At 50.3% G+C, this 27,506-nt stretch overlaps 2 protein-coding genes across 3 annotated transcripts in view; both read right to left on the bottom strand.

Moving 5' to 3' along the window:
- Positions 1–376: 376 nt before the first annotated feature.
- On the bottom strand, positions 377–11,952 carry LOC131925307 (epoxide hydrolase 1-like). Its single transcript, XM_059280603.1, has 8 exons — positions 11,768–11,952; positions 9,137–9,317; positions 6,720–6,947; positions 5,809–5,938; positions 4,969–5,177; positions 2,772–2,880; positions 1,274–1,399; positions 377–858 (listed from the first exon to the last, which is right to left on the bottom strand). The coding sequence occupies exons 1-8, from the start codon at positions 11,948–11,950 to the stop codon at positions 657–659; spliced, it is 1,368 nt and encodes a 455-aa protein (XP_059136586.1). The 5' UTR covers positions 11,951–11,952; the 3' UTR covers positions 377–656.
- A 12,478-nt stretch (positions 11,953–24,430) lies between these two features.
- Positions 24,431–27,506, bottom strand: part of LOC131925213 (epoxide hydrolase 1) — a 30,132-nt gene continuing 27,056 nt past the window's right edge. For both annotated transcript variants that reach the window (XM_059280504.1, XM_059280503.1), the window contains exons 7-9: positions 26,804–26,912; positions 25,267–25,392; positions 24,431–24,862 (exon numbers count right to left, since the gene is read on the bottom strand). In XM_059280504.1, coding sequence (XP_059136487.1) covers positions 24,661–24,862; positions 25,267–25,392; positions 26,804–26,912 — 437 coding nt within the window. In that variant the 3' untranslated portion in view covers positions 24,431–24,660. The remainder of the gene's footprint in view (positions 24,863–25,266; positions 25,393–26,803; positions 26,913–27,506) is intronic.

The following is a 27,506-nucleotide window of genomic DNA, read 5'->3' as shown; positions in this document are numbered from 1 at the left end:
TTTACAAGTCGGGGAGGTTCCATGGCGGGAGATCTAGCTTATGTGCTAGGAGTCAGGGGGCAAGAAGGCACTAGATAAGAGTGAAATCATAATTCAAAGTTGCCTTGGGTCTTGGCAACAGGGGATTATGGGTCTAATGCTTGCCCACAGCTGCAAGGTGGAGGGAGAGGCTTTGAGGACAAATCACTTGTTAGTTCTCCACCCCGGACTACTCCCTCCTCTGCAGGAAAGCATGGCTAGATCTTTCCAGAGCTGGGGCACCTGGTTCTTAAAGTGGCCGTGGTTTTTTTTTTTTTTTTTTTTTTTTTTTAGATTTATTTATTTATTATATATACAGTGTTCTGTCTGCATATACACCTGCAGGTCAGAAGAGGGCACCAGATCTCATTACAGATGTTTGTGAGCCACCATGTGGGTGCTGGGAATTGAACTCAGGACCTCTGGAAGAGCAGCCAGTGCTCTTAACCTCTGAGCCATCTCAGAGCGTGTTTTAAGGTCTGTAACCTAACATGAGGTTGGGGAGAGGTGGAAGAGGTACCCAGGCTCCAGAGCCTGCAGGGCACAAAAACTTCCTTTAGAAAGGGGGTGTCTTTCTTAAGGGAGACTGGGGAGACTCCCGGGCTGCTGCTGAGGCTGTAGGTTGATTCCTGAGGGCGTCACTGCCTCTCTGCCAGGGACACAAACTTGCGGATGTCCTGGGCCAGAAGCTTGGGCTCTTCAAAGGCAGCAAAGTGGCCCCCACGCTCCATGTAGGAATAGGAGATGAGCTTGGGGTACTTGACCTTCACCCACTTTTCTGGAGCGTGCAGTAGCTCGGAAGGGAAGGCGGAATAGCCGGTGGGCACGAAGACCTTCATCCTGTGAGGAAGAGGAGGGATCTGCTGTGGATTCAGGTTGTGGTCCTGCTCTCATGTCCTTAAAGCAGGACTAGAGCCTCAGGGCTGAGAGAGGTCATGTGGGACCTTAACGACAAGGACAGACTCAGGAATCAGTCAGCCATTCTACTACAGCCTCTGCTTCTACTCACTAAGGACCCTCTCTGCCTGGGAGGACCATGTGACAGGTCACGTGGGCCTCTAAATGCCCACTTTGCCAGTCTTGATGTCACCTGAAGGTCTCCGTCGGAACCTTGCAGATCCCAGTGCCTCTGTCCCAGCAGACCAGGATCCCGAGAACATCTGATGCCATCACACCTTCTTTGGATTAAAGGCCAAGTGGTTCCCAGCCCCAGCCCCAGCCCCAGAGGCTCCTCTCCCTGCTCAGCCTGGCTTACCCCTCATGCCTATGGACCATGACGCCCTGGCCCAAGTTCTCCTTGTAGAAGCGCTGGGAGGAGACAATGGTTCCTGTTGTCCAGTAGATCATGATGTTGGTCAGCAGATCTTCCAGGGAGAACTTCCTGGGAAAGAGCACAGGATGTCCAGGATCAGTGCAAAGGCCCCTCCCTATCTGGCCTTCCTCAAATGACTAGTGCCATTTTCTCCCACAGACTCAGGAATCAGTCAGCCGTTCCTGGGTCAAGGGCCTGTTTCTGGATGGATAGCTAATGCAGAGTGCCAACCATGGCAGGCAGCAAGCGCTAAGTTCTCCAGCAGCTTTCATTCATGAATTCATCTCTGCCACCTGTCTCCATGGTAACACCACCCCTGTCTCCCCACCAGGCAGCACCTGAACACCCAGGTGCTCTGAGCCCAGAGGTGCACACCACAGCTCTTACCTCCAACTTCCTCCTGGGCTTTCCAGGTCTCTGCTAGTACTACCTACCCTCCAGTGACCTACCCTCCAGTGACCAATTCTCCCGCCCCCAGTTCAAGATTCCAGGTTTCTCACAGTAATGAGTTTTCCTCTCTTAGGAGCCTAAGGGATTTGAAACTCCTGGCAGCAGGAAGAGGATGGTCTCTGGGGTATTCCTCAGGAGCCAGCACACAAACTGGCTGGAGGTCATGAACCAAGAGTCAAGGGACTGCGGTGCTAGTCTCGGCCATAGTACTAAAGAGCCCTGGGATGCTGGCAATAGTTCGCCATGCCTGTGTCTCAGTTTGCCCTCTGGTAAAAATAGAATGAGGACGCTTGGAAGACATGTAGGGACATCAAAGTCAAGCGCAGTAGAAAACGTTGGTCCCTTACTTAGACAGCATGTCAATCAATGTGATGATTTGGATACGAGGTGCCCCACAAAAGGCTCAGAAACCGATTTGAGGTCGGGCTTTGGGGAAGTGATTGGATCCCGAGGACTCTGACCTCATGAATAGACAACACTATAGATGTCTTTCAAGTGTGATAGCATTTAGGAGGTGGTAGAAATTGCAGGGGAGTCCTGCCCGCAGCTCTGGGATTGGTGTTTTGTGTCACTGAACAGGGAAAGAAAGGCATAGACCCTGGGGACTGTGGGTCAGAGAAAATCCTGCACCAGGCTTAGGAACAAGACTTAAGCCCTGTGCATGGTGCATCTTCCAGAACTCTGGAGATGGGCTGGCTCCCCAGTCTTTCCCACAGCCCTCTCTTGATTGGCCCCCACAGAATCTAACCTACATACAGTCTTGTCTGTAGAGGCTCTGGCTGAGAGGCCCTGCTATTCTGCAATAAAGGTTGCTCACTGTCCTGGAGACTCCTTGGCTGTAGGGGGAGCTACTGAGTTCTGAATTCTCTGTGTCACTAACCTGCAGAGGAGCTTGCTGGCCCTTTATAGAGGGTCTTGATCAGGGATGAATGGTAGGCAGAGAAAGGCAGAGCCTGGGGACTTGCAGCAGGGCGGGGGGTGGGGGCCTCACCTTTCCAGGCCTCCATCCTCCAGTTCACGGTATTCCTGGTTGGTCCAGGTGGAGAACTTTTCTAAGATGTAGGCAGCCAGGCCCACGGGTGAGTCGTTCAGAGCACAGCCTGGATGGGATGGAGCAAGGGAGGTATTGAGGTCTGGCCCCAGGGAGTATGACTCCAGGACGGAGGGGTGGGGCTGGATCAACGTTGTGCCAGGCAGAAGCCCTGTCTCCAGCACAGCCCTGCCATGGATCCCACATCTGGAGCCCTTGTAACCTCATCTGGTTAATGGGTCCAATCCTCCCCTTGATCTCATGGGACTCACTATAAGGCAGTGTCTTTCAAACTGAAGGACAGATCACTCTGGGGTTCTTGAGGTCCAAGAGAACACACACACACACACACACACATGCTTTATGTGGCACTGAGCCTTGAACCCAGAGCTCCAGGTTTGCTAGGCAAGTGCTGTAGAACTCAGCCATTCATCCACCTACAATGCTGTTTCTATAAAGATGAGAATTTGGGTCTCTATATCCTGATACCTAAAGTGAGAACAGGAGATATGGCTCAGTGGTTAAGAGCACTCACTACTCTTGCAGAAGACCTGGGTTCAGTTCCCAGTATCCACATGGCAGCTCACAACTTCCTGTAGCCCAGTTCCAGGGGGATTAGATGCCTTTTTTTGACCTCTGAGGGCTCCTGCATACATGGTGCATATAATACACTCAGATACACACACACACACACACAAAAGAGAGAAAGAAAGGAAGGAAAGGAAAGGGAAAGAAAGATCTGAAAGTACTTAAGAGGAAAATTAATGGTAAACATCGGCACATGGCTGAGATAAAACACATTCCAGCAATCAAAACTGTAGGGCACTGGGGTGGAGCTCAGTGATTCGATACCTGATGAATATGTATGAGGCTCTTCATTGATCCTTAGCATCAAACCAACCAACCAAAAACAAAATAATAGACCCCAAACAAGCAAAACAGGCAAAAGCCCCAGACCAAACCAAAACACAAGGTTTCAACATTAGCGTATCTGGAATGCTGTGTTGCCATAGGAACTGTGAGACGCTCAGAAATGGGTCCAACAATTCTTGGGTGTTTTTAAGTGAACTAGGGGATCATCCAGAGGGCCCTTACCAGTCCTCCAATCCTTTAGGGTAGTGGTTCTCAACCTTCCTAATGCTGCCACCCCTTAATACTGTTCCTTATGTTGTGGTGACCCCCAACCATAAAGTTATTTTCGTTGCTACTTCATAAGTGTAATTTTGCTACCATTACTAATCATAATGTAAATTTTTTTTGGAGAGAGAGAGGTTTGCCAAAGGGGCCGCAACCCACAGGCTGAGAACCGCTGCTTTAAGGGTCCCAGCTACCTTTGATATTGAGTCACTTCATGGCTCATTAAATTACAGAAAAGCCAGGGCGGGGCAAATGACTCTAGCCTGCAGAGATGGACAGATGCATTTTCCTAGTGATCTCATTTATCACTCTGCAGATGAGCTCTGCATTCACTAAAAAACTGGTTTGTAAGCCAGGCAGCGGGGGTGCATGCCTTTAATCCCAGCACTCGGGAGGCAGAGGCAGGTGGATCTCTGTGAGTTCGAGGCCAGCCTGGTCTACAGAGTGAGTTCCAGGACAGCCAGGGCTACACAAAAAAACTTTGTCTTGAAAAAACAAAAATGAAAGGAAGAAAATTGGTTTGTGCTCCTATCTGCCTTTGCTGCTGTTAACATTTTACTGGTTTCCCATGAATAAATGAGTTAAGTGTGCTGGGACCTGCTCACTTGATTCTGGTTAGGAAACTTTGAGCTTTTCAGATTTCAAAGCAAGCTGTCCATAGAACCTGGGGACAGGAATGGTGGCTAGCTCTCCTCTCAGACTTGGCTGAGACTTCTAGTCCCTGGGGTACTCCAGAGCTGCTGAGCCTTCTGCCATGAGTCCTCCTTCCCTGTACTCCTTGGAGAGGACTGAAAATCAGGCTGTGGATGAGCAATCTAAGCCCCGAGAGCACACGATGAGTTAAGTTAGGGAGGTGTTTAGATTAGCCATGGAATTTGGAAAGCGTGTGGAACCGTGGGTACTCCCCTCCATAGAGAATGCAGTCTCTGTTCTGAGGCCCTTGCTAGGGCCTTTCGGTCTGTGCAAGCGTTCCTGGGGGGACAAGTTTCCCTCAGGGTTTGCCTCTCATGACTATACTTACCCACGGTGTCTGGCTTGGTGGCCTGGATGTGTAGGTAGCCGCTCTCCCTCATGATGCTGTAGAAAGCCTTCTCCTTGAAGGGGTACAACAACTCAATATCCCTCTCAGTGTAGCCAAGAAATCTCCCGAAACGCCGGCCCAGGAGAGGGGTCAGGGTGTAGATATTTTTTGTAATGAAAGCTACATTCAAGTGCAGGCCTTTCACGTGGCTGTGGGCGGAGAAATGGGCACAGGTGATTTTGGCTGTTGTGAAGGACATGGAGAGGAGATGGAGGAGGGCAGGGACAGGCCCTGGAACTGAAGAGCACAAGCCAGCCTCCTTCAGCACTCTGTTCCATTGGAAATCCATGGGCTTGGAGGTGAGGGACAGGAAAGGACAGTTTCTAGAGAGTTCTGGTCAGGGCTATTTCGGAGTCTGCCAACCATGAAGATCTATCAGGTGTGTCCAGCCTACAACCCGTGGACCACATGTGTACCAGGAAAGGTATGAGTGCCACTCAGTACATTGTGGTGATATTGGATTGTAGTGTTGGAAAGTTGGACATCCATGGATGTCGCCCATATCTCTGCTAACTGCTTTGCCTGGGTGCCTGGCCAAGGGTCACCACTCCTGTGTTACCCCAGGAGGAGGGTGTCAGTGTGTGTCATTCTCAGGTATTGATGGGAGGGGAACTCCCTCTTCTGCACTGGGTCACCATGGAGGGCTTGGCTGAAAGAGAGAGAACTCCAAGTCTCCCTCCGAAGGGGCCTGGCGTGAACAGCTCTGTGTCCTGTGTAGAGGCTGTACACACTCAGATACTGGTAAGGCTGTGCCATGCCTGCATGACTTCACCAACTCACTTGGGAACCATCTGGGCCATGTTGGTGCAGATGAGGGACCCCCAGTCCCCGCCTTGAATGTAGAATTTCTGGAAGCCCAGCCGCAACATCAGCTTGTAGAAGATCCTGGCAGTGGCCACCGAATTGAAGCCTGAGTGTGAAGGGGACAGACAGGGGAGTCATGAGGACGCTTTTGGAGCACTCAGGTGCCCAGGAAGTGCCCCAGACCTGCCTCCCTCCAAGCTGAGGAAACAGAGGCCCACAAAAGGACAGAAGGAATCTTAGAGCTTCAAGGAAGTGCCCCCTCACAGGGAAAGAGAGTGAGAGCTGCCTTTCTCAGGGTAGGGCATGATTCAATAGCTGCTACTCTGCCAGGCAAGGAAGGTATGTGCAGAGCTTGGCTAGCCTCTGCAGATTCAGGCCACTCTGTACAGGGGCTTTAGTAGCCATGTTTCCCTCTTCCCGGTACAGAAGCAGGGGCCAGCCTGACCCAGGACTGAGTGCCCTGAAGGACACTGAGATAAACACACTTGAGTCTGAACTAGGGCATCAGGATAGGGGTGTTGACATCTTTGCTTCCAGAGGCAGCTTCACTGTGAGCTCAAACAGCACAGGACAACTTACCAGTACGATGAGCCTTACACAGGGGAGACATGGGTAGTGCTCAGGTGCCTGTGAAATTCCCCAGACCTTTCTGTCCCCAGCTGAGGAGAAAGTAGCTCACAGGAGACCGGAAAGAAGGAGCCTTGGTGTCCTGAGGATGACCCAGACCACAGGGCAGTGTGCCTGGTCCTGCCACCCTTGAGGCACTGCAGCCACTGAAAGGTTTGTGAGCCACACAGTGGCACAGGGCTCAGGGTGGTGATGCCCCTAGCAGGTGCTGGTGAGAACAGAGCATGGTCTGAGATGTGCCACCCTCCGGTACCCTGTACCTTTCTTGCTGGATGCCTCTGAGAAGCCATAGCCAGGAATGGAGGGACAGATGACTTCAAACATGTGCTCGTCACTCAGGCCATGGGTCTTGGGGTCAGTCAGCAGCGGGATGATCTTGTAAAACTCATAGAAGGAGCCGGGCCAGCCATGCACCATCAGCAAGGGCTTTGGGGTGTGGCCTGAGGGCAGCTGGGGAGGCTTCACATGGATGAAGTGGATGTCCAGCCCTGGGGACAGAGCAGTCAGGGTGAGGGACAGAGCACAGTCAGGGTGAGGGGAGGAGGGTCCTGCTGTAGTGGAGGCTGAGGTCCTGGGGAATCTTGTTCCCTGTGTGCCATTCCTGGGAGAGAATAAGTGCTGTGCCCTTGGTGTTCCCAAGGAACCCATGACAGTAATAACAAGTCTCACTGTTGGGTGCTTACAGTGTGCTCTGGCTATGAGCAAGTCCTCGCTGACCTCCCAGTCACACTAGAGTGTTCTCTCTGAAGGGCAGAGCTGGGCTGAGAACGTTGCCTGGCTTACAGCAGGGCTCCATAGACACTTGTTCACTGAGAACACGTCAGGGCTGGGAGAGGCCCGTATACCCAGCAACCAGGGCTAGCCTTCCACAGAGCACTGCAGTACGATCTCGTGAAGGGACTATCATCCGTGTGCTCATCTAACACACAGAAGAGTTCACTGGTAGATGCTAAAAGCAAATCACCATGTCATATCTGTGGTGTGATCCAGTTTTTGCAAAAGTTGGGCTAAGATTAATCAGTGAACCAGGTGTCAGAGCTTGGGGGAAAGAGGGACCTGGGAAGGTCCGTTATGAGGCAGGAGGATGGCGGCAAATATGAAGCAGGAGCCTTCTTGGACCAAACTTACGCTGGAGAACACAGAATGGGAGTCTAGCTGGAGACTTGTTGCACCTGGGAACTGAGGTCACCAAATAGCATTGTGGATGGTGCAGAGAACCACAAACCCAGGCCCAGCAGGACATTCTGGAAGCACCAGGCCCAGCAGAGCCCATCCTGGAAGCACCAGGCCCAGCAGAACCCAAATTGCAAGCCCCAGGCCCAGCACAGCCTGCCAGTCCTGCTAGATCACACAGGACTGTCTTAATGGACTGCTGTCCAAGGTGAACTCAAGGCTGGAACTGTCCTCTTGGAGCGTTTGTACCCTGAGGGGGCTTTGCACTGTAACACTTTAGTAACAATGGTTACTAGGGAGACAAGAGTCGAGGCTGAGCAGCCAAGCTTGCCACCCATGAAAGGGAAATACTGCTTAGTGCCATCCTGGGCATTGGCTGTCCTGCTTCCTCCTCCAGAGGCTACTTGCTCTAATGTCAGGCTCTGTGTGTTTTGCCACAAGAGGATATGAATTTGAAGTGTTTACACAGTGGCTCTGGCTTTCTTAAGTGTTTCCATATCTGATTGTCTTTAAGGTTTGTGATAGCTGCCACGAATTGTTGATGTGACAGGTGGAGGATCGTCTAGGAGACAAATCTCTAGGCAAATCCTTGAGGGGTTATCTAGATTAGGTTAATTAATGTGGGAAGACCTATTGTAAATGTGGGCAGTACCAACCCACGGACTGGGTGATTGGACTGAATAAAAAGAAGAAAGCTAGCTGAGCACAGGAATTCATTGCTCTGTGCTTCCTGACTACAGACACACACACTATGACCAGCTTCTTCATGCTCCTCCTGACCATGACGTCATCACAATGGCCAGCACCCTTGAACTGTTAGCTGAAATAAACCCTTTCTCAAGCTGGTGTGTGTGTGTGTGTGTGTGTGTGCTTAGGCCAGGGGAGGACATCAGGAATCCTTCCCTAACATTCTGCCTAATTCCTCTTAAGAGAGGGTCTGCCACTGAACTTGGAACACATGTTATTTTGCCTGGGCTGGGAGCTGCCAAGAATCTTCACCTTCTGACCCCACGTTTCTGGGGTTACAGCTGTGATCTTTATTGCCAACTTGGTTAGTTTGGGGATCACTGAGGAGATGTGTGTGAGGGTGTTTCCATAGAGAGTTAAGAGAAGCGAGAAGACCCGCTCTGAATACGGGCAGTCTGGGGTGGTCAAAAGAATGACTATAATACAGAAGAAAGGAGAAAATGGGAAGACCCCATTCTTTCTACTGCTTCCTGATGACAGACGGACCTGATATGACATTACCAGCTGCGGTAGTGGCTTCCCTGCCGTGACAGTACCTGCAAACCAGGAGCCAAAAGAAAAACCTTAACTTGTCTTTCTCAGGCTTTATGTTAGAGCAACAAGGAAAATAATGTTTCAGCAACTTTCAGGCACACCAGTGACCTTCCACTGACCCAGGGTGATACCGCATGGTTGACTTGGGGCCACTCATCTCGAAGGAAGGCTGCTCCCGTGACTCACACACACCCTCTCCCAGGCTGGTGTTCTGGAAACTCACCTTCAATCTTGGTCTTGAAGTGGGGGTACTGGTTGAGGATCTCCACCTGCTTCCTCCAGTCAAACTCGTTTCTCCAGAAGGACACCACTTTCTTCAGGTAGCTGGAGTTGAAGCCATAGTGGAAGCGGCTGCCCTCCAAAGGCGGGGATGCCCGGAACCTGTCAATCCTCTGGTGTAAGTCCTGCAGGGAAGAAGCCAGGGTGGGTGGGCAGAGGCAGGGGAGAGCTTGTGTCCACAACTCAGCGTGAACCCTGCAGCCATAGATGGGCACCACGGAGGGGCCACACAGGGCCCATGTGCGTCAGTGGGTTTCTGAGAGGCTGATGGTTCTTCCCTGTGGACTTCAGAATCCTTTCATCTCTTTGTTTTGGTGGAATGGGAGGTTCAGGCAGAGGACGGAAGGCTTTGCACAGACCACACGTGATGTGTTCCCCCTTGTAGCTCCATCCCAGCCAGCTTTTCATTTCTCAGGTGTGCGAACAATACTTCAATACTTACTCTTTTCTTTTCTTTCTTTCTTTCTTTTTTTTTTTTTTTTTGGTTTCTCCGAGACAGGTTTCTTTGTGTAAGCCCTGGCTGTCCTGGAAATCACTCTGTAGACTAGGCTGGCCTCAAACTCATAGAGATTTGCCTGCCTCTGCTTCCTGAGTGCTGGGATTAAAGGCGTGCATCACCACTGCCCAGCTCCAATACTCACTTTTTTTTTTAATTTCATGTTTGATATTTTTTTGATTTTTTTTATTTTATAATTTAATTTAATTTTACATATCAGCCATGGATTCCCTTGTTCTCGCCCCTCCCCCCCAATACTCACTTTTAATTCATCAAGCCTTCTGTACAGTAGGGCTTGGTAAACTTTGTCAAGAGCCATAGAGCAAGATTATCAGGCTTTGCAAGATGCAAATCCTCCACTTTCTCCCTGCAGCAAAGGAGCTGCCACAGATGATCCCCCCAATGAGCAGTGAGGCCACAGTCACAGATGACCCCTGAATGAGCAGTGAGGCCATGGCCACAGATGACCCCTGAATGAGCAGTGAGGCCAAAGTCACAGATGACCCCTGCAGGAGCAGTAAGGTCATAGTCACAGATAGCCCCTGCAGGAGCAGTGAGGCCATAGTCACAGATGGCCCCTGCAGGAGCAGTGAGGTCATGGCCACAGATGACCTTTGCAGGAGCAGTGAGGCCGTGGCCACAGATGACCCCTGCAGGAGCAGTGAAGTCCTGGCCACAGATGACCCCTGCAGGAGCAGTGAGGTCATGGCCACAGATGGCCCCTGTAGGAGCAGTAAGGCCGTGTTCCATCAAACTTGCATGTATGACTGAAGCTCAAATGCCACACAATCATTGTATACCTACCTTCAAGTATTAGCTTTCTTTTGGCTTTTGTCCACACCGATCTCAAGCTATAAAAGCCATTCTTGACAGTGGCCACTGCAAGAAAAGGTCACAGGCTACATTTGGCCTGTGAGCCGTGAGGTGCCAACACTCGCAAACAGTTGAACGACTCACCCTAACCCAGTGAGATAAAATGCACTGTCTAGGAGACAGGTTCCAAGTGCCCTGGGTGTGAATCAGATACCAATCCAGCAACCCATCTGGGCATGCTCATTTCAGCTCATGGACCGATTCAGGTGCCACCATTTCCAGAGACTTCCCCCATGCTCTGGCCTTTCCCAAACAGGTTTGCTGTCCTCAAAGCTTAGCTTCTGCCCTCAGCCTCCTGGTTCTCGGTCCCCTCCTCCTTGGAACTTTCGTCAATGCGTCTGATGACATTGATTCTTCCTGATCCCTGGGTCTCCAGATTTTAACAACGTGCATTCCTTTCTCATCTACCGATGCTGAATGTGCGTGTGGAGCTGTGGGAGGGAAGTGGGGGAGGGGCCGTCTTCTCCCATGCATTCCATAGAGTGCTTGCACCCAGTAGGTTCTCAAGCACTAAGGGTGAAAAAAAGGATGGGTAGGACCATGTCAGTTCTCCCCCCTCAGGCCCTGCTCCATCCAGGCTCTTAAGGAGGCTCTTCCCTTTGCTCTCTGTCCCTGCTAGTCTGCTTCTCTTGACTCTGGGGTTGTGAGTGGCCTTGGAATTGCAGATGATTTCTAACCGTTCTGCTTGTTCACACACTCTCCTGGGACCCATGGCTCTACCCTTTTCAGCTTCATTTTTATCCTCTGTGAGCTGAGACAGCAAGCCCCATGGGGCAGCGTGATAAAGATCACGATGGGCCCAGGAGTACCCAATACACAGTAAGGACCCACCTAAGGCTGACCCTGTGATCTCCACGCTGTTGTATTTCCTTGGGGGGGCATTGCCTCCCACATAGAATCTGGGGCATCTGCTCACTTTTCCCTTCAAGCTGTCTCAAGCTCCATCCTTTAGGTTAGGCAAGGGGAAATGAGTACAGCAGCCTCTTGTGACCTGTTGTGCACACAGACGACTCCTTGGCAGTCCTCCTGACCCATCCTGGGCCTCAGGTTAAGGGTGGGGAGACACAGGAGGAATGGCCCTGAAAAGTAGACACCTTTCTTGGGAGCAATCTGTGTCTTGCTTGAGGAAGAAGACTGGACAGATAAAGGGGGTCACCGAAGGGCTACCTTCCAGCTTTTGCCCCTGCCTGTAAAAGGGCATCTCACCTTGATCTCCTCGTCTGATGTCTCCACCTTGAAAGGCCGGATGCTCTCATCTTCTCTGGCTGAGGGCTTCGACCCTGGGCCCCACCAGCCATCTTCAAGTGGTAAGGTTTCTTCCTTGTCTCGGGAGACAAACCAGTAGACGACAAGGCCCAGCACCGAAGCCAAGAGAAGTTCCAGCCACATGACTCCTGGGTGATTGAATGGAAAAAGAGAAGTAACAGCTCTAACATTAATTAAACATGACAAAAAGGGGGTCACTAATAGACCTGCTTAGGAAGCATTAAGTTACACAGAAATAACTTACTGAAGGTCCCTGCCTCAGTGTTACTGGAGCATATCTGTAAGACAGACATCTCCTAGACAGTATAGAGAGTGCTAAGAAATCCTCATAGTTCTGACTTAGCTGAACTTAGGTGTCCTGAAGTTGTGCTTTCAAAACTTGCTCCTCACGGGCCCCTCCTCTCATCTGAAGAGAGCAAACATTTGACAAGCTGCCTTGAAGGAATGTCCCCAAGAGCTGCTCAAGTCTTGTTTAAGGCAGCGGTAACCGTGTTGCACAGCCTCTGTGATCAGCTCAATTGAAAAAAAAAAAAAAAAGGCATCATAGAGATAACCAAAGCCTTCAGTTTCCGTGTCTGCAACACTTGCTTACTTGCTCAAAAATGTAACAGTATAGGAGCTTAAAGGCCACCTGTAGAAGAAAGTGTGAGTAATGTGTATAACATTACAACATTCTATACACAATGTGACAAATTGGTTTCCCCGAGCATTATTAGCAGGGCTCCTAATGCAGGGCTCCGGATGCACACTTTTGTCTCTGAGTGCTGGTTGAATTTCTCATTGGGTGGGGTAAATTTCCATTACAAGACGAGGGGACCAGCAAGAGCTATGACTTGTGCCAGGCAGGCCAGAGATTCCAGGTGCCAATGGGCTCCTGCCTGGCACCTGCCCCACTGACTCTGGCTCTATTCATGTTTGTCCTGTAAGAAAATGTCAATGACGACAGGATGAAAACCATGCTTCCTGTCTCGGCTGTGTTTTGCTTTTTACAGGAACCCCTGGGTTGATGATTGTTTGATGGCAGCTGTCACCAAAGATTGTCACACCCTAGGCTGGCACACAGCCACCGCTGCCTCACATAGAAGTAGTTCTTCAAGGTGTCAGCACAGTGACTGTGCACTCCATCTCAGACTGAGGGCACTGTCCTTACCAATCACTACGGTCAAAGGTCATTTAAAAAATAACCTCTGCCATGTGTCTTTAAGTTTTGTTTTTTGTTTTGTCCTGAGACAGGGTTTCTCTGTGTAGCTTTGGAGCCTGTCCTGGAACTCACTTTGTAGACCAGGCTGGCCTCGAACTCACAGAGATCTGCCTGCCTCTGCCCCCAAGTACTGAGATTAAAAGCATGCACCACCACTGCCTGGCTGGTTTGTTTGGTTTTAATTGCTGTGGCTGTGACTACAGTCCACATTCTCATCCACACTGGGCCAAAACTCTTCCTCTCTCATTGAGCCCCACATTCCTTATTTGGCCTTTAAGAACATCCCTCTGTTCCAGCTACGTCATAGTTTATGATTTATGTGTTCCCGGACAGGTAAACCCACCACACTCCCACTACGTCAAGAAAACCATGAACTATTCTGGGGAAATAATGCGGCGACTTTGGCATGGCCCTGGATGGGTCCCTGGGGTGCATTCTGAGGCCTGGGACCTTTGAGGGAGTCTTCGGCTCCTGAAGCTGCTAGGGAGGCTTTCTGACACCTAGATCCCTGGGAGAGGAGGGACTGTCACTGTGGGCCTGACAGCAGGGCTTGGGTCTGGGACTAGAGCTGACTGGGCTCCTTGCTCTGTGCTCTGTCTCTGTAGAGGGCCATCCTTAGGGTGTGCAAAGGGTGGCAAGAGGTCAAAGGTTCTGGGAGATGGAGTCCAGGTGGTGATAATGGATTAGGAAGTTCGTCTTTGCCCAGCCATATCATCTCTGTGTATTTCCAACAGCTGTATTGAAATAGAATGCACATGCCCTTCAAGTGTCTAATCCAGTTGGTTGGAGTGTACTCGTGGGGTGTGCAGTCACCCATGTGGTTCCTGGCTCTTGTGTGTCTCATTCCATATACAGCTGGTTCTTCCATGTCCTACCCTCCCCTGGGCCCAATGCAACCAGTTCTCACATTTCTGTGGCTATTCATGGCCTATTAAAGCTCAGAAAATCCGGTTGGTTATGTGTTGATCTGAATTTGTTTGGTTCCTGTGCATTTTTTTTCCCTCAGAGAGGAGCGAAAGAACTTAGTTTCTGCACACCAGTAAGTCTCAGCCTAGACTGTGGCCTGGCTCCTCAGCTTCCCCTTTTCCAGGGAGCAGCCAGCATGGCTCTGTCGGAAGAAGGTGGCTGGAACATGAACTGCGTCCTCGGGACAGTGGCGGGGAGGTTTCGTAAGACACCATGCATTCAGGGCCAGCGGGAAGACAGAGCATGGAGGGTACAGATGGGCTCAGGGCCACTCTAGGCAGTGGAAGTCCAAGGAAGGAAAACATGCTGCCTGTGTGTCAGCCTCTCCCTGGGTGTTGGTAGAGGCCCCAGGATACACCTATTAAGAGTCCCTTAAAGGTGAGAATCGGGCCAGTGGATGCTCTTCCTAAATATACTGGTGTGCAGAGGGCCAGCACTAGGGACTGTAGTACTGTGGCTGGGTATAGGGCATCTGCTTCCTGATGTGTAAACTGGTTATGTTTCACAAGTGACCCTATTGACATTCCCAGGCCCGTCATCAGCCTTGGAGTCTCTTCCTTCATAGCCATCCATCACTAGGCACTGCTGTCCCACAGGTTCAGCCCCCTCCATGGCCCCCTCCTCTCTGATCAGACTCCTCATCCTACTTCAGATACCGCTGCGGCTTTCAAGACTCACCCCGATCCCATTAGCTAGAACCGCAGGCACACTGAATGCTCACTCCAGCCATCTTTAGAAGCTACGCCCTGTGAACACAGACTTGAACTCCCCATACATTTTCCTCTTCAGTTCTGCATGGCTCTGAGTCTCTGTGACAGTTTACAGAGTCTCAGAGTGCCAGATGCAGGCTTTGCCTGTGCCCGCCAGAGGGCGCCATAGGGATGCCGGGGATGGCATCCAGTGCCCATCCCCAGCCTGGCAGACCGAGTTTCTTTTCCTCACCCCCAGTGGCTGTCCCCAGGACCCTTGTCCATGATGATGGTCAGTTAGGTGGTGAGACCAGCATTCCTTGAATTAAAAAAGTCCAGGGATGGCCACAGACAGGCCCCCTGACTTAAGGGGATTAAGAAAAGAATGGAGAGAGAGAGAGAGAGAGAGAGAGAGAGAGAGAGAGAGAGAGAGAGAGAGAGAGAGAGAATGTTGCACAGGTTTCTTCTTTTTTCCTTTTTTTTTTAAAACCCAAAGATACCTTCTCCCTGACAGAAATCTTGCTCTCTGAGAAGGGGCACAATGTCCTCGCGTGCCCCCTGCATTGAAGGTAGGCTAGGTGCAGGGTCTGTGGGGGACACAGGGGGTAAGCGCCCTGGCAGCAGGGCACCTGCGTGAGGTTCACCCAGCCTGAGGCTAAAATCATAAGGGATCCGGTTACCAGCAGGTGAGACTATGCCTGTCTAGGCTCCTGTTGCGTCCCTAGCACCCCGCCCCATAGCCGGCACAGACAATCACTGCTGTTTTGGACCCAGCTGAACAGGTCCTGGAAGCTAATGAGAACAAGTTTGCATGATGTCATCAGGAGAGCCGCAAGGCTGGGCAGCAGGACAGATGGCCGGCCTGTCTGGGAACTTGACAACCAGCCCCCCTACCTGACGGCAGCAGGGAGAGACCAAAACACCGCTGTTGCTTTCCTTGGGGACAGGAGCGGCTGCTTTCCTTTTCCCAGCGTGCTCTGCTGTCCACCAGGGCTCAGTGCTGCCTCCTTGAGCCCCCTTCAAGCAGCAGACCTATGGAGCTCTGCACACAGTGGCATCCAGAGCCCCTGGGAGAGGCCCGGCAGACTGAGCGTGAGTCCCTACCCACTCTCTCTTTGTACACTTGCACGGCCCCAGTGACTCAGCTAATCTGCTGTGTGCACAGGCCAGTTATGACTCTGGACTTTAGACAGCAAACTGAATGAACTTCAGTGACCTAGAGGCCAAGTGCCAAGAGGACCTCACTGGACCTCCATCTAAAGGAAGGGAATAAGGACACAGAGTGTTAGGATGGCCCATGCCAACTTTGCCCAGCAGTCTCCCTTTTTGGTGGAATTTTGGTTATATGTGGGGAAACTGCAACCTGAAAAACATTATATTGAAATTTCAGAAATAATTCATCATTTAAAACCGTGTGCCGCCCTGAGTGGCATGATAACAGCTCCCATTGTCCCAGTCCATCCCACCTGCTTCATAAGCCATGCCTTAGTCCACTGCATCCAAACTGTATATGCTAGGTGTCTGTTAGTTACCTAGTAGTGATCGATTGTCACATCGACTGTTACAGTATGGCAGAGCTGTGTCCTGATTTCATTTAATAACAGTTCCAAAGCTCAGGTCCAGTGATACTGGTACCCCTGTACAGAATACAGAACACTGTTAACATTCACCTGGATTATTAGTTATTGTTGCTGATCTCTCACTGGGCCTAATTATGAACAGCTTTATCATGAGTGTGTATGCATGTGTACACATAGTATACTCTAATACGTTCTTTAGTTTTAGTCTGCCATGGGGTAAGTTTTTTGGAAAGTATTTTCTTCCAATAAGCCCAAGTGAAGTTACAATGGAGAACAAAGTAACAGATCTAAAGTGAAATTTAAATTGTTCTCTTACATTCTAATTAAGATAAGACAGTACTTTGCTCAAGGAAGCGACCTTGAGACTCATGATCTCAGACTACAAGGCAGGTTTGACTATAGTGTGTTAGTTCCACATCTACCAACCTCCACTCCTTATTTTACAGCAGGTAGTAAATGCTATTCTAGATTAGCCCAGAATAGCAGCCAGCATTGACCTTCTGTAGGTTGGGTCTCCAGGATGTGATAATAGACAGTGTGTACAGATTCATGAAGAAGACACAAGTCACGGAACTGAATCTGGCCCAGGAAACAACAGCAAAAGCTGACAGGTGGGATGGTGTCACGCTGCAATTCAGCACTGCAGAGCAAAGCGATGACCTCAGGATAGCAGAAAGGTTTGGCTAGTGTTTCAGGCAACAGAAGATTAATATATAGAATACACAAAGAATAAAAAATAAAAAAAACCACAAAAAATCCAATTTATAAATGGGCCAATGTTTTGAGCAGACACATCTCAAAAGAGGAACAAATAGCCAATAAACAGAAGGGAAAATGCCCAATATACTTTGCTATTAAGGAATGTGTTGCCATTCCAATAAAAATGGCTGCTACCAAAATATCTAAAAGTAGGCAATTCAAGTGAGAATGTGGAACAAAAGGAATCTTTATACATTGTTGGTAGGAATGTGAATTAATGCAGCCACTATGGAAATCAGTTTGGAGGTTCCTTAAGAAACCAAAGTTAGAACCACCATACGACCCACCCATAGCATTGGTTATAAACCTGAAGGAATGTAAGTTGAGGCATCACAGAGATACCCTACACATCTATGTCAATTGCTACATTATTCCAAGGCCAAGAGACCAGCATAGAAACCCATAACAGATGAATGGATAAAGAAAATGAGGAGGTATGCATACACAAAGGGGTTTTTACTAAGCTATAAAGGTGAATGACTTTGCTGGCAAATGGACAGAGGCTGAGGTCATCATGTTAAGCCAAAAGTCAGATGTAGAAAGACATGTGTTTTAGTTGCTTTTCTAATGCTGTAATGAAACACCATGACCAAGCAATTTACAGAAGATTTATTTGAGCTTACGGTTCCAGAGGGATAAGAGTTCATCATGGTGGGGGAGCATGGCTGCAAGTGGGGGGCTGTGGCAGGAGCAGGGTGCCCAGCCCTCACCTCTTAACTACAAGCGTGAAGCAGAGAGCCCAGTTAGAACTCGGGGGCACTCCAAACATGCCCCCAGGAACATATTTTCTCCAGCAAAGCCTCAGGTCCTAACCCTCCCCAGACAGTGCCACCAAATGAGAGCCCATTAAGTATTCAAATGCTGGAGATTATGGGGGAGGTTTCTCGAGGAAAGAAAAAGGCATCTTAAAAATAGAAGAGACACTATCAGTGAAAGGCACCAGAAGAGGAAAGAAATGTGGGAGTGGCCAGCTGTGGCAGCACACACCTTCCATCCCAGCAGCCGGGAGGCAGAGGCAGGCAGGTCTCTGTAAGTTCGAGGCCAGCCTGGGCTCCATAATGAGACTCAATTTAAAGAAAAGCGTGGAAGTAAGAGACTTGTAATGGTAGGTGTGATGACTAGTCACTTATCAACCTGATGAGCTCCAAAATTTCCTGATGGGTGAGCCTCAGGACATGCCTGTGGGGGAGTATCATGACTGGGTAAACTGAGGTGGGGAGAGCTACTCACTGTGTGCAGAACCACTCCCTGGGGTGGGATCAGGAATCACAGAGCACACTTTCATCTGTCTCTGCATCCTGACTGGGAACAATGTGACCTCATGCTCCTGCATCTGTGACTTTTCTGTCACAACGGACCACGGATCTGAGTCAAAATCAATGCTCCCTTCCTTAAGTTGCTTTGTTAAGGTATTTTAATAGGGCAACAGGAAAGTTACTAGAGAGTATCAGAGCGAAGAACCATAGAGACATGTATAGAAATGTCAATGAAACCCATTAGAATTCCTGTCCAAAGAATGCTTCTTTGGCCGTCATGGCATCCACTGTTGCCCAGCTCCCAGTTTGCTCCCCAGCAGCTATTTACAGTGTTAAGCCTCACACTACCTGTGGTGGTTTGAATTGAATTGGGCCCCATAACCTCATAGGGAATGTGGCGCTGTTAGGAGGTGTGGCTTTGTTGGAGTAGGTGTGGCCTTGTTGGAGGAAGTGTGTTACTATGGATGTGGGCTCTGAGGTCTCATATAAGCTCAGGCCATCTGAAACACATCTAGTGTTTCAGACCACTTCCTGTTGCCTGCAAGGTCAAGATATAAGACTCTCAGCTCTGTCTCCAGCACCACATCTGCCTGCACGCCACTATGTCCCACCATAATGACAATGAGTTAAACCTCTGAAACTGTAAGCCAGCCTAATTAAATGTTTTCCTTCGTAAAAGCTGCTGTGGTCATGGTGTCTCTTCGCAGCAATAGAAACCCTAACTAAGACACTACTACCCTTAGGGGCAGCACAGCCTGCCAAGGGCCAGACCATTGGCCAGGAGGAGGCAGATTGCATTTTTTATCCCACAGGAAAAGCTGATAAAAGCCAGGTCGTGGATCAGGATGGATGCCAATCAGAGGCAGGAAGGCGGTCTATCTGTATGGCTCTGTCCATAGGCCCTCCCATCACACAAAGAAACTGAGAAGCACATCCCCCGGGCAGTGGTGACTATTTTTGCAATCCGTAGAAAATGGGGTCTCCACAGGCTGAGCCATTTCTTTGCTCAGGAGTTCTAGTTTTAACTTGAGGAAGCTCTTACCAATTTCCTTAGCGGCTGCACCCCAGTTACATTCCCAGGAGCAGTGGATAGGCTGTTCCTCCTCATATCCTCACTGGCAGTGGCTGCCATATTTAGGACATTGCTTTTCCGTGTATTTTTCAGGTCATTTCCTTCTTTTGAGCTGTTCATTTGCTATCCATTGACTGGATTTTTTTGGGGGGGGGGCATGTCATTTTTGGAGCTCAGTATAGATCCTCCATATTACTCAAATCCTAAATAGTCTTATAATAAAACCTGGAGCCAGATATTGGGGTAAATGCTGGAAGATTAGAGGAAACAAGCCACAGCCACTTCTCACCTCGCCAACTCCTCAGCCGATCCTGTCTCCATGAATCTTCAGACTGAATGCCTGAGTCCTCAGTCAAAGGGGCCTAAAAGGGCCTAATTCCTGTCTCCTCCACCTTATGTTCCTTTCTCTACCCAGCCATATCACTTCCTGTCTCCACCTTCCTAGTGCTGGGATTCAAGGCATGTGACTGCCTGGCTGTTTCTCTTTTAAACTGGATAAATTTCATGTAGTCCAGGGTGGCTTTGAACTCACAGAGATCCAAACAGATCTCTACCTCCCGAGTGCTAGGATTAAAGGTGTGTGTCACCACTGCCTGACCTCTGTGGCTAACTGTGGCTGGCTCTGTCCTCTGATCTTCAGGCAAGCTTTATTTGAGTATAACACTCCTGACCACACTGCCCTGTCAGGAGTGTAGCTCTGTGGGCTGTCCCCTCATTCAGTTGATGGTTTCCTTTGCTGCACAGAAGGTTTTTGATGTCATGTAGTCAATTGGTGAATTCTTGAGATTATTTCCTGGCCTATTTAAGTCCTTGTCTGTGTCTACAGCATTGAATTGTTTCCTTTTAGCAGTTTCAGAGACTTAGTTTTTTTTTTTTTCTTCCCCGAGACAGGGTTTCTCTGTGTAGTGTTGGTCTTGTCAGGCTTGTCTTGGATCTCGCTCTGTAGACCAGGCTGGCCTCGAACTCACAGAGATCCACCTGGCTCTGCCTCCGGAGTGCTGGGATCAAAGCTGTGCACCACCACCACCCAGTCAGAGACTCAGGTCTTACATGAAGGTCTTTGATGCACTTTGAATGGATTTTTGCACAGGGTGAGCGATGTGGTCTAGTTTCTTCTGCACTTGAATATCCAGTTCTCTCATCTCCGTTTGCTGAGGCTTTCTGTCAAGGTGTTTTGGACACCAGGGTGAAACATCAGGTGCTGTCACTGCACAGGTCTCTGTCTGGGTCCTCCGCGGCAGTCCATCGGTCTGCCTGTCACTGCATAGGTCTCTGTCTGGGTCCTCCGCGGTAGTCCATCGGTCTGCCTGTCACTGCACAGGTCTCTGTCTGGGTCCTCCGCGGTAGTCCATCGGTCTGCCTGTCACTGCACAGGTCTCTGTCTGGGTCCTCCGCGGTAGTCCATCGGTCTGCCTGTCACTGCACAGGTCTCTGTCTGGGTGCTCCGTGGTAGTCCATCGGTCTGCCTGTCACTGCACAGGTCTCTGTCTGGGTCCTCCGCGGTAGTCCATCGGTCTGCCTGTCACTGCCCAGGTCTCTGTCTGGGTGCTCCGCGGTAGTCCATCGGTCTGCCTGTCACTGCACAGGTCTCTGTCTGGGTCCTCCGCGGTAGTCCATCGGTCTGCCTGTCACTGCACAGGTCTCTGTCTGGGTCCTCCGCGGTAGTCCATCGGTCTGCCTGTCACTGCACAGGTCTCTGTCTGGGTCCTCCGCGGTAGTCCATCGGTCTGCCTGTCACTGCACAGGTCTCTGTCTGGGTCCTCCGCGGTAGTCCATCGGTCTGCCTGTCACTGCACAGGTCTCTGTCTGGGTGCTCCGCGGCAGTCCATCGGTCTGCCTGTCACTGCACAGGTCTCTGTCTGGGTCCTCCGCGGTAGTCCATCGGTCTGCCTGTCTATGCTTGTCTTTTATCATGATGTTTTTGTTACTACAGCTCTTTAATGTCATTTGAGGCCAGGTACTATGGTATTCCAGCACTGCTTTTTCTGCTTGGGACTGCTTTGACTATTTGGGGCTCTTTGTGTTTCCATATAAATTTTATGATTTTTTTGAAGTGATTTTTTTATGATTTGTGAAACCTATTGTTTGAATTTTGATGGGTACTGAGTTCAATCTATAGATCACTTTCAGTAACATTGGCATTTTCACAATATTAACTCCACCTATTCATGAGCAGTGGAGACCTTTCCATTTTCTAGTGTCTTTTATTTCTTCATTACAGTGTCTTAAAGTTTTTATTATAGAGGTCTTTCACCTCCTTTGCTACCTTTAATCCTGTTTTGTTTTTTTATTAACTTTAAAATGTTATTCTTTTATGTAGAAGGTGTTTTGCCTGCATGTATGTCTGTGCACAGCATGCATGCCTGGTGCCCGCAGAGGCCAGAACAGGGCACTGGATCTCCTGGAACTGGAGTCACAGATGGCTGAGTCACCATGTGGATGTTGGGAATTTGAACCTCTGGAAGAGTAGCCAGTGCTCTTAACTGCTGAGTCATCTCTCCAGCCCTGGTATTTTACTTTTAAAAGTTATTGTGAGTGGAGTCTGATTTCTTTCTCAACAAATTTGTTACCGGCACATAGAAAAGTTTTACATGATGCTTTTGTATCCTGTTCTTTGCTGAGAGTGTTTATCAGCTAAGAGTGTTTGGTAGCATCTTTAATTTTTTTTATATAAGAGTTTTGTTCACATGTATGCCTGCATACCACATGTGTGCCAGAATTCCTAGGAACTAGAGTTACAGATGATTGTGAGTCCCCATGTGGGTTTTGGGGATAGAACCCAGGTCCTCTCAAAAAGCAGCCAATGCTCTTAACGGCTGAGCCTTCTCTCCAGCTCCCTTTAGGGTCTTTTAAAGATAGGATCATGTATTCTAGAAATAGGTATAGATTGATCTTCTTTCAAATTTTTATCTCCTTTTTTAAGAAATAACCTTTAAGCGCAGCACACTCACACGTCATTCTCAGTCTGTCCCGTGTGGCTTGTGTTCCATGCATCCACACCGTGTTAGCTTCTTGCCCCTTACTCACCAGTCTCAGTATGGTTAACCAGATCAGTGGGCAGTGCTTGGGGCCAGGTGCCATTATTTCACTTAACGATGCCCCTGGTGGGCAAGGGGAATTGTGTGGCATTCGGAATGCCAAAGAGGGACTTTGAAGCAATTCCCTCAAGTGAAACGTGAATGTTCTTGACATATGAGTAAAGAAAAAGATATCAAATGCTGAGACTCTTGAGGATCAAATCTTTGACCCATAAACTTATGAAGAAGGAAAAAGAAATTTCTGTCATCGTCACCGTGGCTCATAGTCACTGTGGCACCACACACTACGCCAGCTCCAGCCACAGTGTGCAGTAAGTGGTGGATTTATGGCTTCACGGAAGTTTCACGTAACTGTTGGGAATCTTGGGAGGCCTCCCCTGTAGATAAAGGGGAAGCCTTGTGGGATGGATGCCCACCCCTGGGCTGTAGTGCCGTCCTCGCTTGCCCTCTCTCAGACCCACTGCCTGGAGAATTGGGTTTTCAGTGCAGCCAAAACAAGAGGCTCTGTGGATGGGTGAGGTCACAAGGGGGTGGCAAACACACATGCCTCTGAACTCAGCAACCGCATGAGGCATCTGCTCCAAAGGGATAAGAGGCCAGGACCCCTTTCCTTCCTGGCTCTCCTCTCCTCAGCCTCCAGATGTTGCCTCAGTGAGAGGCTGAGGCTCAGAGCCCCAGACAGCAGAACAGTGATGGCTGCTGCCCTCACAGCTGAGGACAGGAAAGCAGCCCTGGACTTTGCAGTGGATACCTCCTTGAGGTCAGGGACTCTTCTTAGAATAGTCTGTCCTTGGACAAGTCCCTCATGAGAAGGTCCCCAGGGACCGTCACCACTCAAGGGCACCTGAGGCTCTGCCAATAGCAAGAGAGTAGGCCAGGTGGGTGCGGAGATCCCTCGTTCCCAGCCTGTGCCAGGAGGAGGCGTGGCTGACCCACACCCCTCTCCACAGACAGCCTGGCTTCCCAAATAAAGGGGGGGATCTCCCAGAATACAGTACCAGGAAGGTGTGTGTCCTCTGAGGACTGGGAAAACATCTCTGTTGCTATCCTGCAGCAGTCAGGCCTGATATGGACTCCAGATGGGTTCCAGAGTCTCATTGCAGGCCCACTTAGGGACTCCCAGGGAGGAGGTGTGGGGACAGGGAAGGCTCCTGCTGTTGCTGATTGTAGCAGCTTCCTAGCAGCTGTAACCCCCCACCCCTTCCCGCCAATCCCTACTGCTGTTCTGGGTTTCTGTATCACGTTACCTGGGACTCAGGCTGGATCAGGACAGAGGTTCTGGGTCATCACAGAGAAAGCACAGACAGTGAGGACTATGAATAAAGTTCCCACTGGGCCCAGCTGGTGAGACCCCACCTCAGAGTCTGTTCCTTCTACGGTGCGAGAGGCAGTGCCATGGGGCTCACGGGAGGATATGAAGACAGCGTGGGAGTTGGAGAGTGGGGTGCCCAGGTTGAGTGTTGGGGTGTCCTCAGTCTGAAGCTGCAACCCGCAGAAGGTCAGGCCACCCCTTATGCTTCCCCAGTTGGGGCTTGGAGCTGGGCAGCTGCTTTTGGCAGAGAGCAATCCTCCCTGCTGTCCTCTGGGGAATGCCTGAGGTACAGGATCATGATGGGGAGATCCTTCAGGGTAGAGAAGGAGGTCCTGCTCTGGCGGCACAGATCCAAGCATGGGTGAGCCTTCCCTATACCTCAGCCAGAGGACCATTGGACCAACACAGCTTTGCAGACCTCTCTGGGCTCATCTGGAGGGCTGGCTGCGTCTGGGATACTCAAATCTTCTCACAGACAACGGCCAGCCACAAAACTTCTCTTCCCAGTGGCCTGTGTACTGTGAGTGGCTCAGGGGGTGCTAGCAGTCTCCTGGAGCACAGCCTTGACCCCTGGTGGCATCTAACTGCCTCTCTGCCCTAGTCAGCAGGGCCAGGTTCAGAGGGCCCAGCAGGACTCCATGATGGGGGCGGGGACACCTGGCAACTCTCTTTTGGAAGGGAAGCCCCATGTGGGTGTCTAAGAAATACATGGCATTTGGTCCAGACACTCTTAGAAATAAAACCATTTATCATCAAAGCAACATAGCTTAACACAGGTGTGTAGTGGGGTGATCCACATGGGGGTGGTGAGAGGTGACTCTGTGAGGGGTTAAGTCAGGGCCCTTAGTGTGGTCAGGGGGCACAAACAAACTTATTCTTTAGAAAGGGGTCATCTCCCCTCCGTGTGACTTGGGAGGAACCAGAGCTGCAGCTAAAGCCGTGGTTTGGTATCTAGGGTCATTACTGCAGCTCAGCCAGGGACACGAACTTGCGGATGTCCTGGGCCAGAAGCTTGGGCTCTTCAAAGGCAGCAAAGTGGCCCCCACTTTCCATGTAGGAATAGGAGATGAGCTTGGGGTACTTGACCTTCACCCATTTTTCTGGAGCATGCAGTAGCTCGGAAGGGAAGGCGGAATAGCCGGTGGGCACGAAGACCTTCATCCTGTGAGGAAGAGGAGTGGGGGATGAGGCTGAGGCGCTGTGTTCTTCTGTTTCCAGAGGAGACTGCTATGGCCTAGGGAGGACTCAGTGAGGTCATATGGAGCCCTAGAGACAAGGGGTTACACTACCCTTCCATTATAGTCCCTACTTTTTATTCACTAAGGACCCTCTCTGCCTGGGAGGACCATGTGACAGGCCACATGAGCCTCTAAATGCCCACTTTGCTAGTCTTGATGTCACTTGAAGGTCTCCATGTGGACCTTGCAGATCCCAGTGCCTCTGTCCCAGCAGACCAGGATCCTGAGAACATCTGATGCCATCACACCTTCTTTGGATTAAAGGCCAAGTGGTTCCCAGCCCCAGCCCCAGCCCCAAAGGCTCCTCTCCCTGCTCAGCCCGGCTTACCCCTCATGCCTATGGACATTGATGCCCTGGCCCAAGTTCTCCTTGTAGAAGCGCTGGGAGGAGACAATGGTTCCTGTTGTCCAGTAGATCATGATGTTGGTCAGCAGATCTTCCAGGGAGAACTTCCTGGGAAAGAGCACAGGATATCCAGGCTCGGTGAAAGCCATGGCTGTCAGGAACAGAGGGCTGCCCCTTCAGGCTGAGACATCAGGTAAGGTCTAGCTCTCATATGCTGGGAGCCCAGGGAAGGGTTGATGAGTTAGAGTTGCCACTCAAGGGTGTGACCTTCCGCAGCTCCAGCGATCCCTGGTAGCTGTCTGTCTTGTAGAAGGGCCTCTGTTTTGACCCTCCACTGCAGAATGCTGCCATCCCTTCTGTGACACTTGCTGACCTCAGAGATTCAGCCCTGTGGTCTTATGAGTCTTAACTGTGACTAGCTACAGCCCCAAGTGGCCTCCGAACCCTGCTGATCGACCCTACTCGATCCCAGTTGCTGACTCCTCCCAAGGCCCTTGGACGTGTCCTGATGGGTCACAAGTCTATCACAGTCCCACCTCCCTGGTTGCCCTTTCTGAGACTATCTTAGTCTGGCAGACAAGTCTGGGCCTGGCATTTCCGTTTTTTCTGCCCTAGAGTTGTGATCTGCCAGTGTTGGCCCCTGAATCACCCATCGGCCTCCTTGGCCATGCTGGCTTCTTCCTCCTCCTGGGCTAGCCACACTATCTGGTCTCACGTTGCCCCTGGGCCCCTTCTCCCAGCTGCCCTTCCCATCTCTCCATCTCCACTCTGCTCTACCCTCAACTCCATCCTTTCTCAGTCCTGCTTCCTGAAACTGCTCTTATTGCTAAGGTCTGTAGGAGTGAGCTCTTATTGGACTCTGTCCTTTTAGTCTGTCTGTCCCATCCCTCTGTCCTTCCTTTCCCTCCTCTGTAGTCAACAAGACTTCCCAGTATCCCTAGATGTCGCCACCCACATTTTCTGTGATATCTAACCAGATCACACCGGACTGTCTCTTCCTTATGATATTTTACCCAAGCTCTACCTCTGGGGATCCAGGCTCTGAATGGACACCCTCACTTGGGTGTCTCACAGTCTGCGCCTGAATGTGACCATGCCACAAATGAGCTCGGCATCAGTGCTAAGCTCCTCTGACACAGTGATGTGTCAGAGGCACACACGAGTGCACTCTCACAACCCTGCCCCTTCCCATTGGTTTTTCATAGAGCTCACAGGCTATATGGGTCCCATGAGAGGGGGTTCAGCTAAAAGGGTGTTGGCTACTTTGGGGACTTCCCGGCACACATATTTTGTCTCACCACCAACTGGGAGGCTGAACAAGTCACTGGACCTTTCTTGCCTCTACCTCCCCCTCCCCTATACAGGACTCCATTGGCCATGGGGCAGGAGGTGCAGCAAGCCAGGACTAAAGAAGCTTGCTAGCTTTCCCCATGAAGTGCTTGGAGACAGAGGGAACGGCAGGCCGAGAGAGGCAGAGAGCCTGGGGATCTGGTCTGACAGCAGGGTGGTGGGGCCTCACCTCTCCAGGCCTCCATCCTCCAGTTCACGGTATTCTGACTTGGTCCAGGTGGAGAACTTTTCTAAGATGTAGGCAGCCAGGCCCACGGGCGAGTCGTTCAGAGCACAGCCTGGATGGGAAGAAGCAAGGGAGGCATTGAAGCCTGGCCCCAGAGAGTATGACTCCAGGACGGAGGTGTGTGGGTGCCACAGAGCAGCAGCAGGCCCAGCCATGCACCCCATTTCTGGAGCCCTGGCCTGAGCAGCCACATAGAACAAGTAGAGATCAACATTCTATATGGGCTGTATCTTGGTCAAAAATAGGACAGTTGGTTACAAATAAATATTGATGTACCCACGAGCTAAAATACTATCCCAGTCATTGAAATAGCAGGGGACAGGGGAGATCAGTGGAGCAGCATATGCTTAGCACCCATGAGGCTCCAGGTGTCATGCCTAGCCTTAAATATCATGATTGGGATAACAGTATAGAACACATGCATCGCAGCATTAAATACTGCAGCTGGGATAACATCATAGAACACATGCATCGCAGCATTAAATTCCACATCTGGGATAACAGTATAGAACACATGCATCGCAGCATTAAATACCACAGCGGGATAACAGTATAGAACATATGCATCACAGCATTAAATACCACAGCTGGGATAACCGTATAAAGCCTCACAAAAGTCATGTTGAGAAAAGGAGCAAGAATACAG

The sequence above is a fragment of the Peromyscus eremicus genome, chromosome 15 (genome assembly GCF_949786415.1).
Source record: "Peromyscus eremicus chromosome 15, PerEre_H2_v1, whole genome shotgun sequence".
Taxonomy (NCBI): Eukaryota; Metazoa; Chordata; class Mammalia; order Rodentia; family Cricetidae; genus Peromyscus; species Peromyscus eremicus.
This window is presented reverse-complemented; position numbering and strand designations above follow the sequence as displayed.

Bases quoted from the DNA above. Each gene is read 5' to 3' on its own strand.
- LOC131925307 (XM_059280603.1), bottom strand. From the start codon at position 11,950: ATGTGGCTGGAACTTCTCTTGGCTTCGGTGCTGGGCCTTGTCGTCTAC. The intron at 9,318-11,767 runs GTGAGATGCCCT...TCTTCCCTGCAG, and splicing joins CATCAGACGAGGAGATCAAG to GACTTACACCAGAGGATTGA. The intron at 5,939-6,719 runs GTACAGGGTACC...CTTCACACTCAG, and splicing joins AGAGGCATCCAGCAAGAAAG to GCTTCAATTCGGTGGCCACT.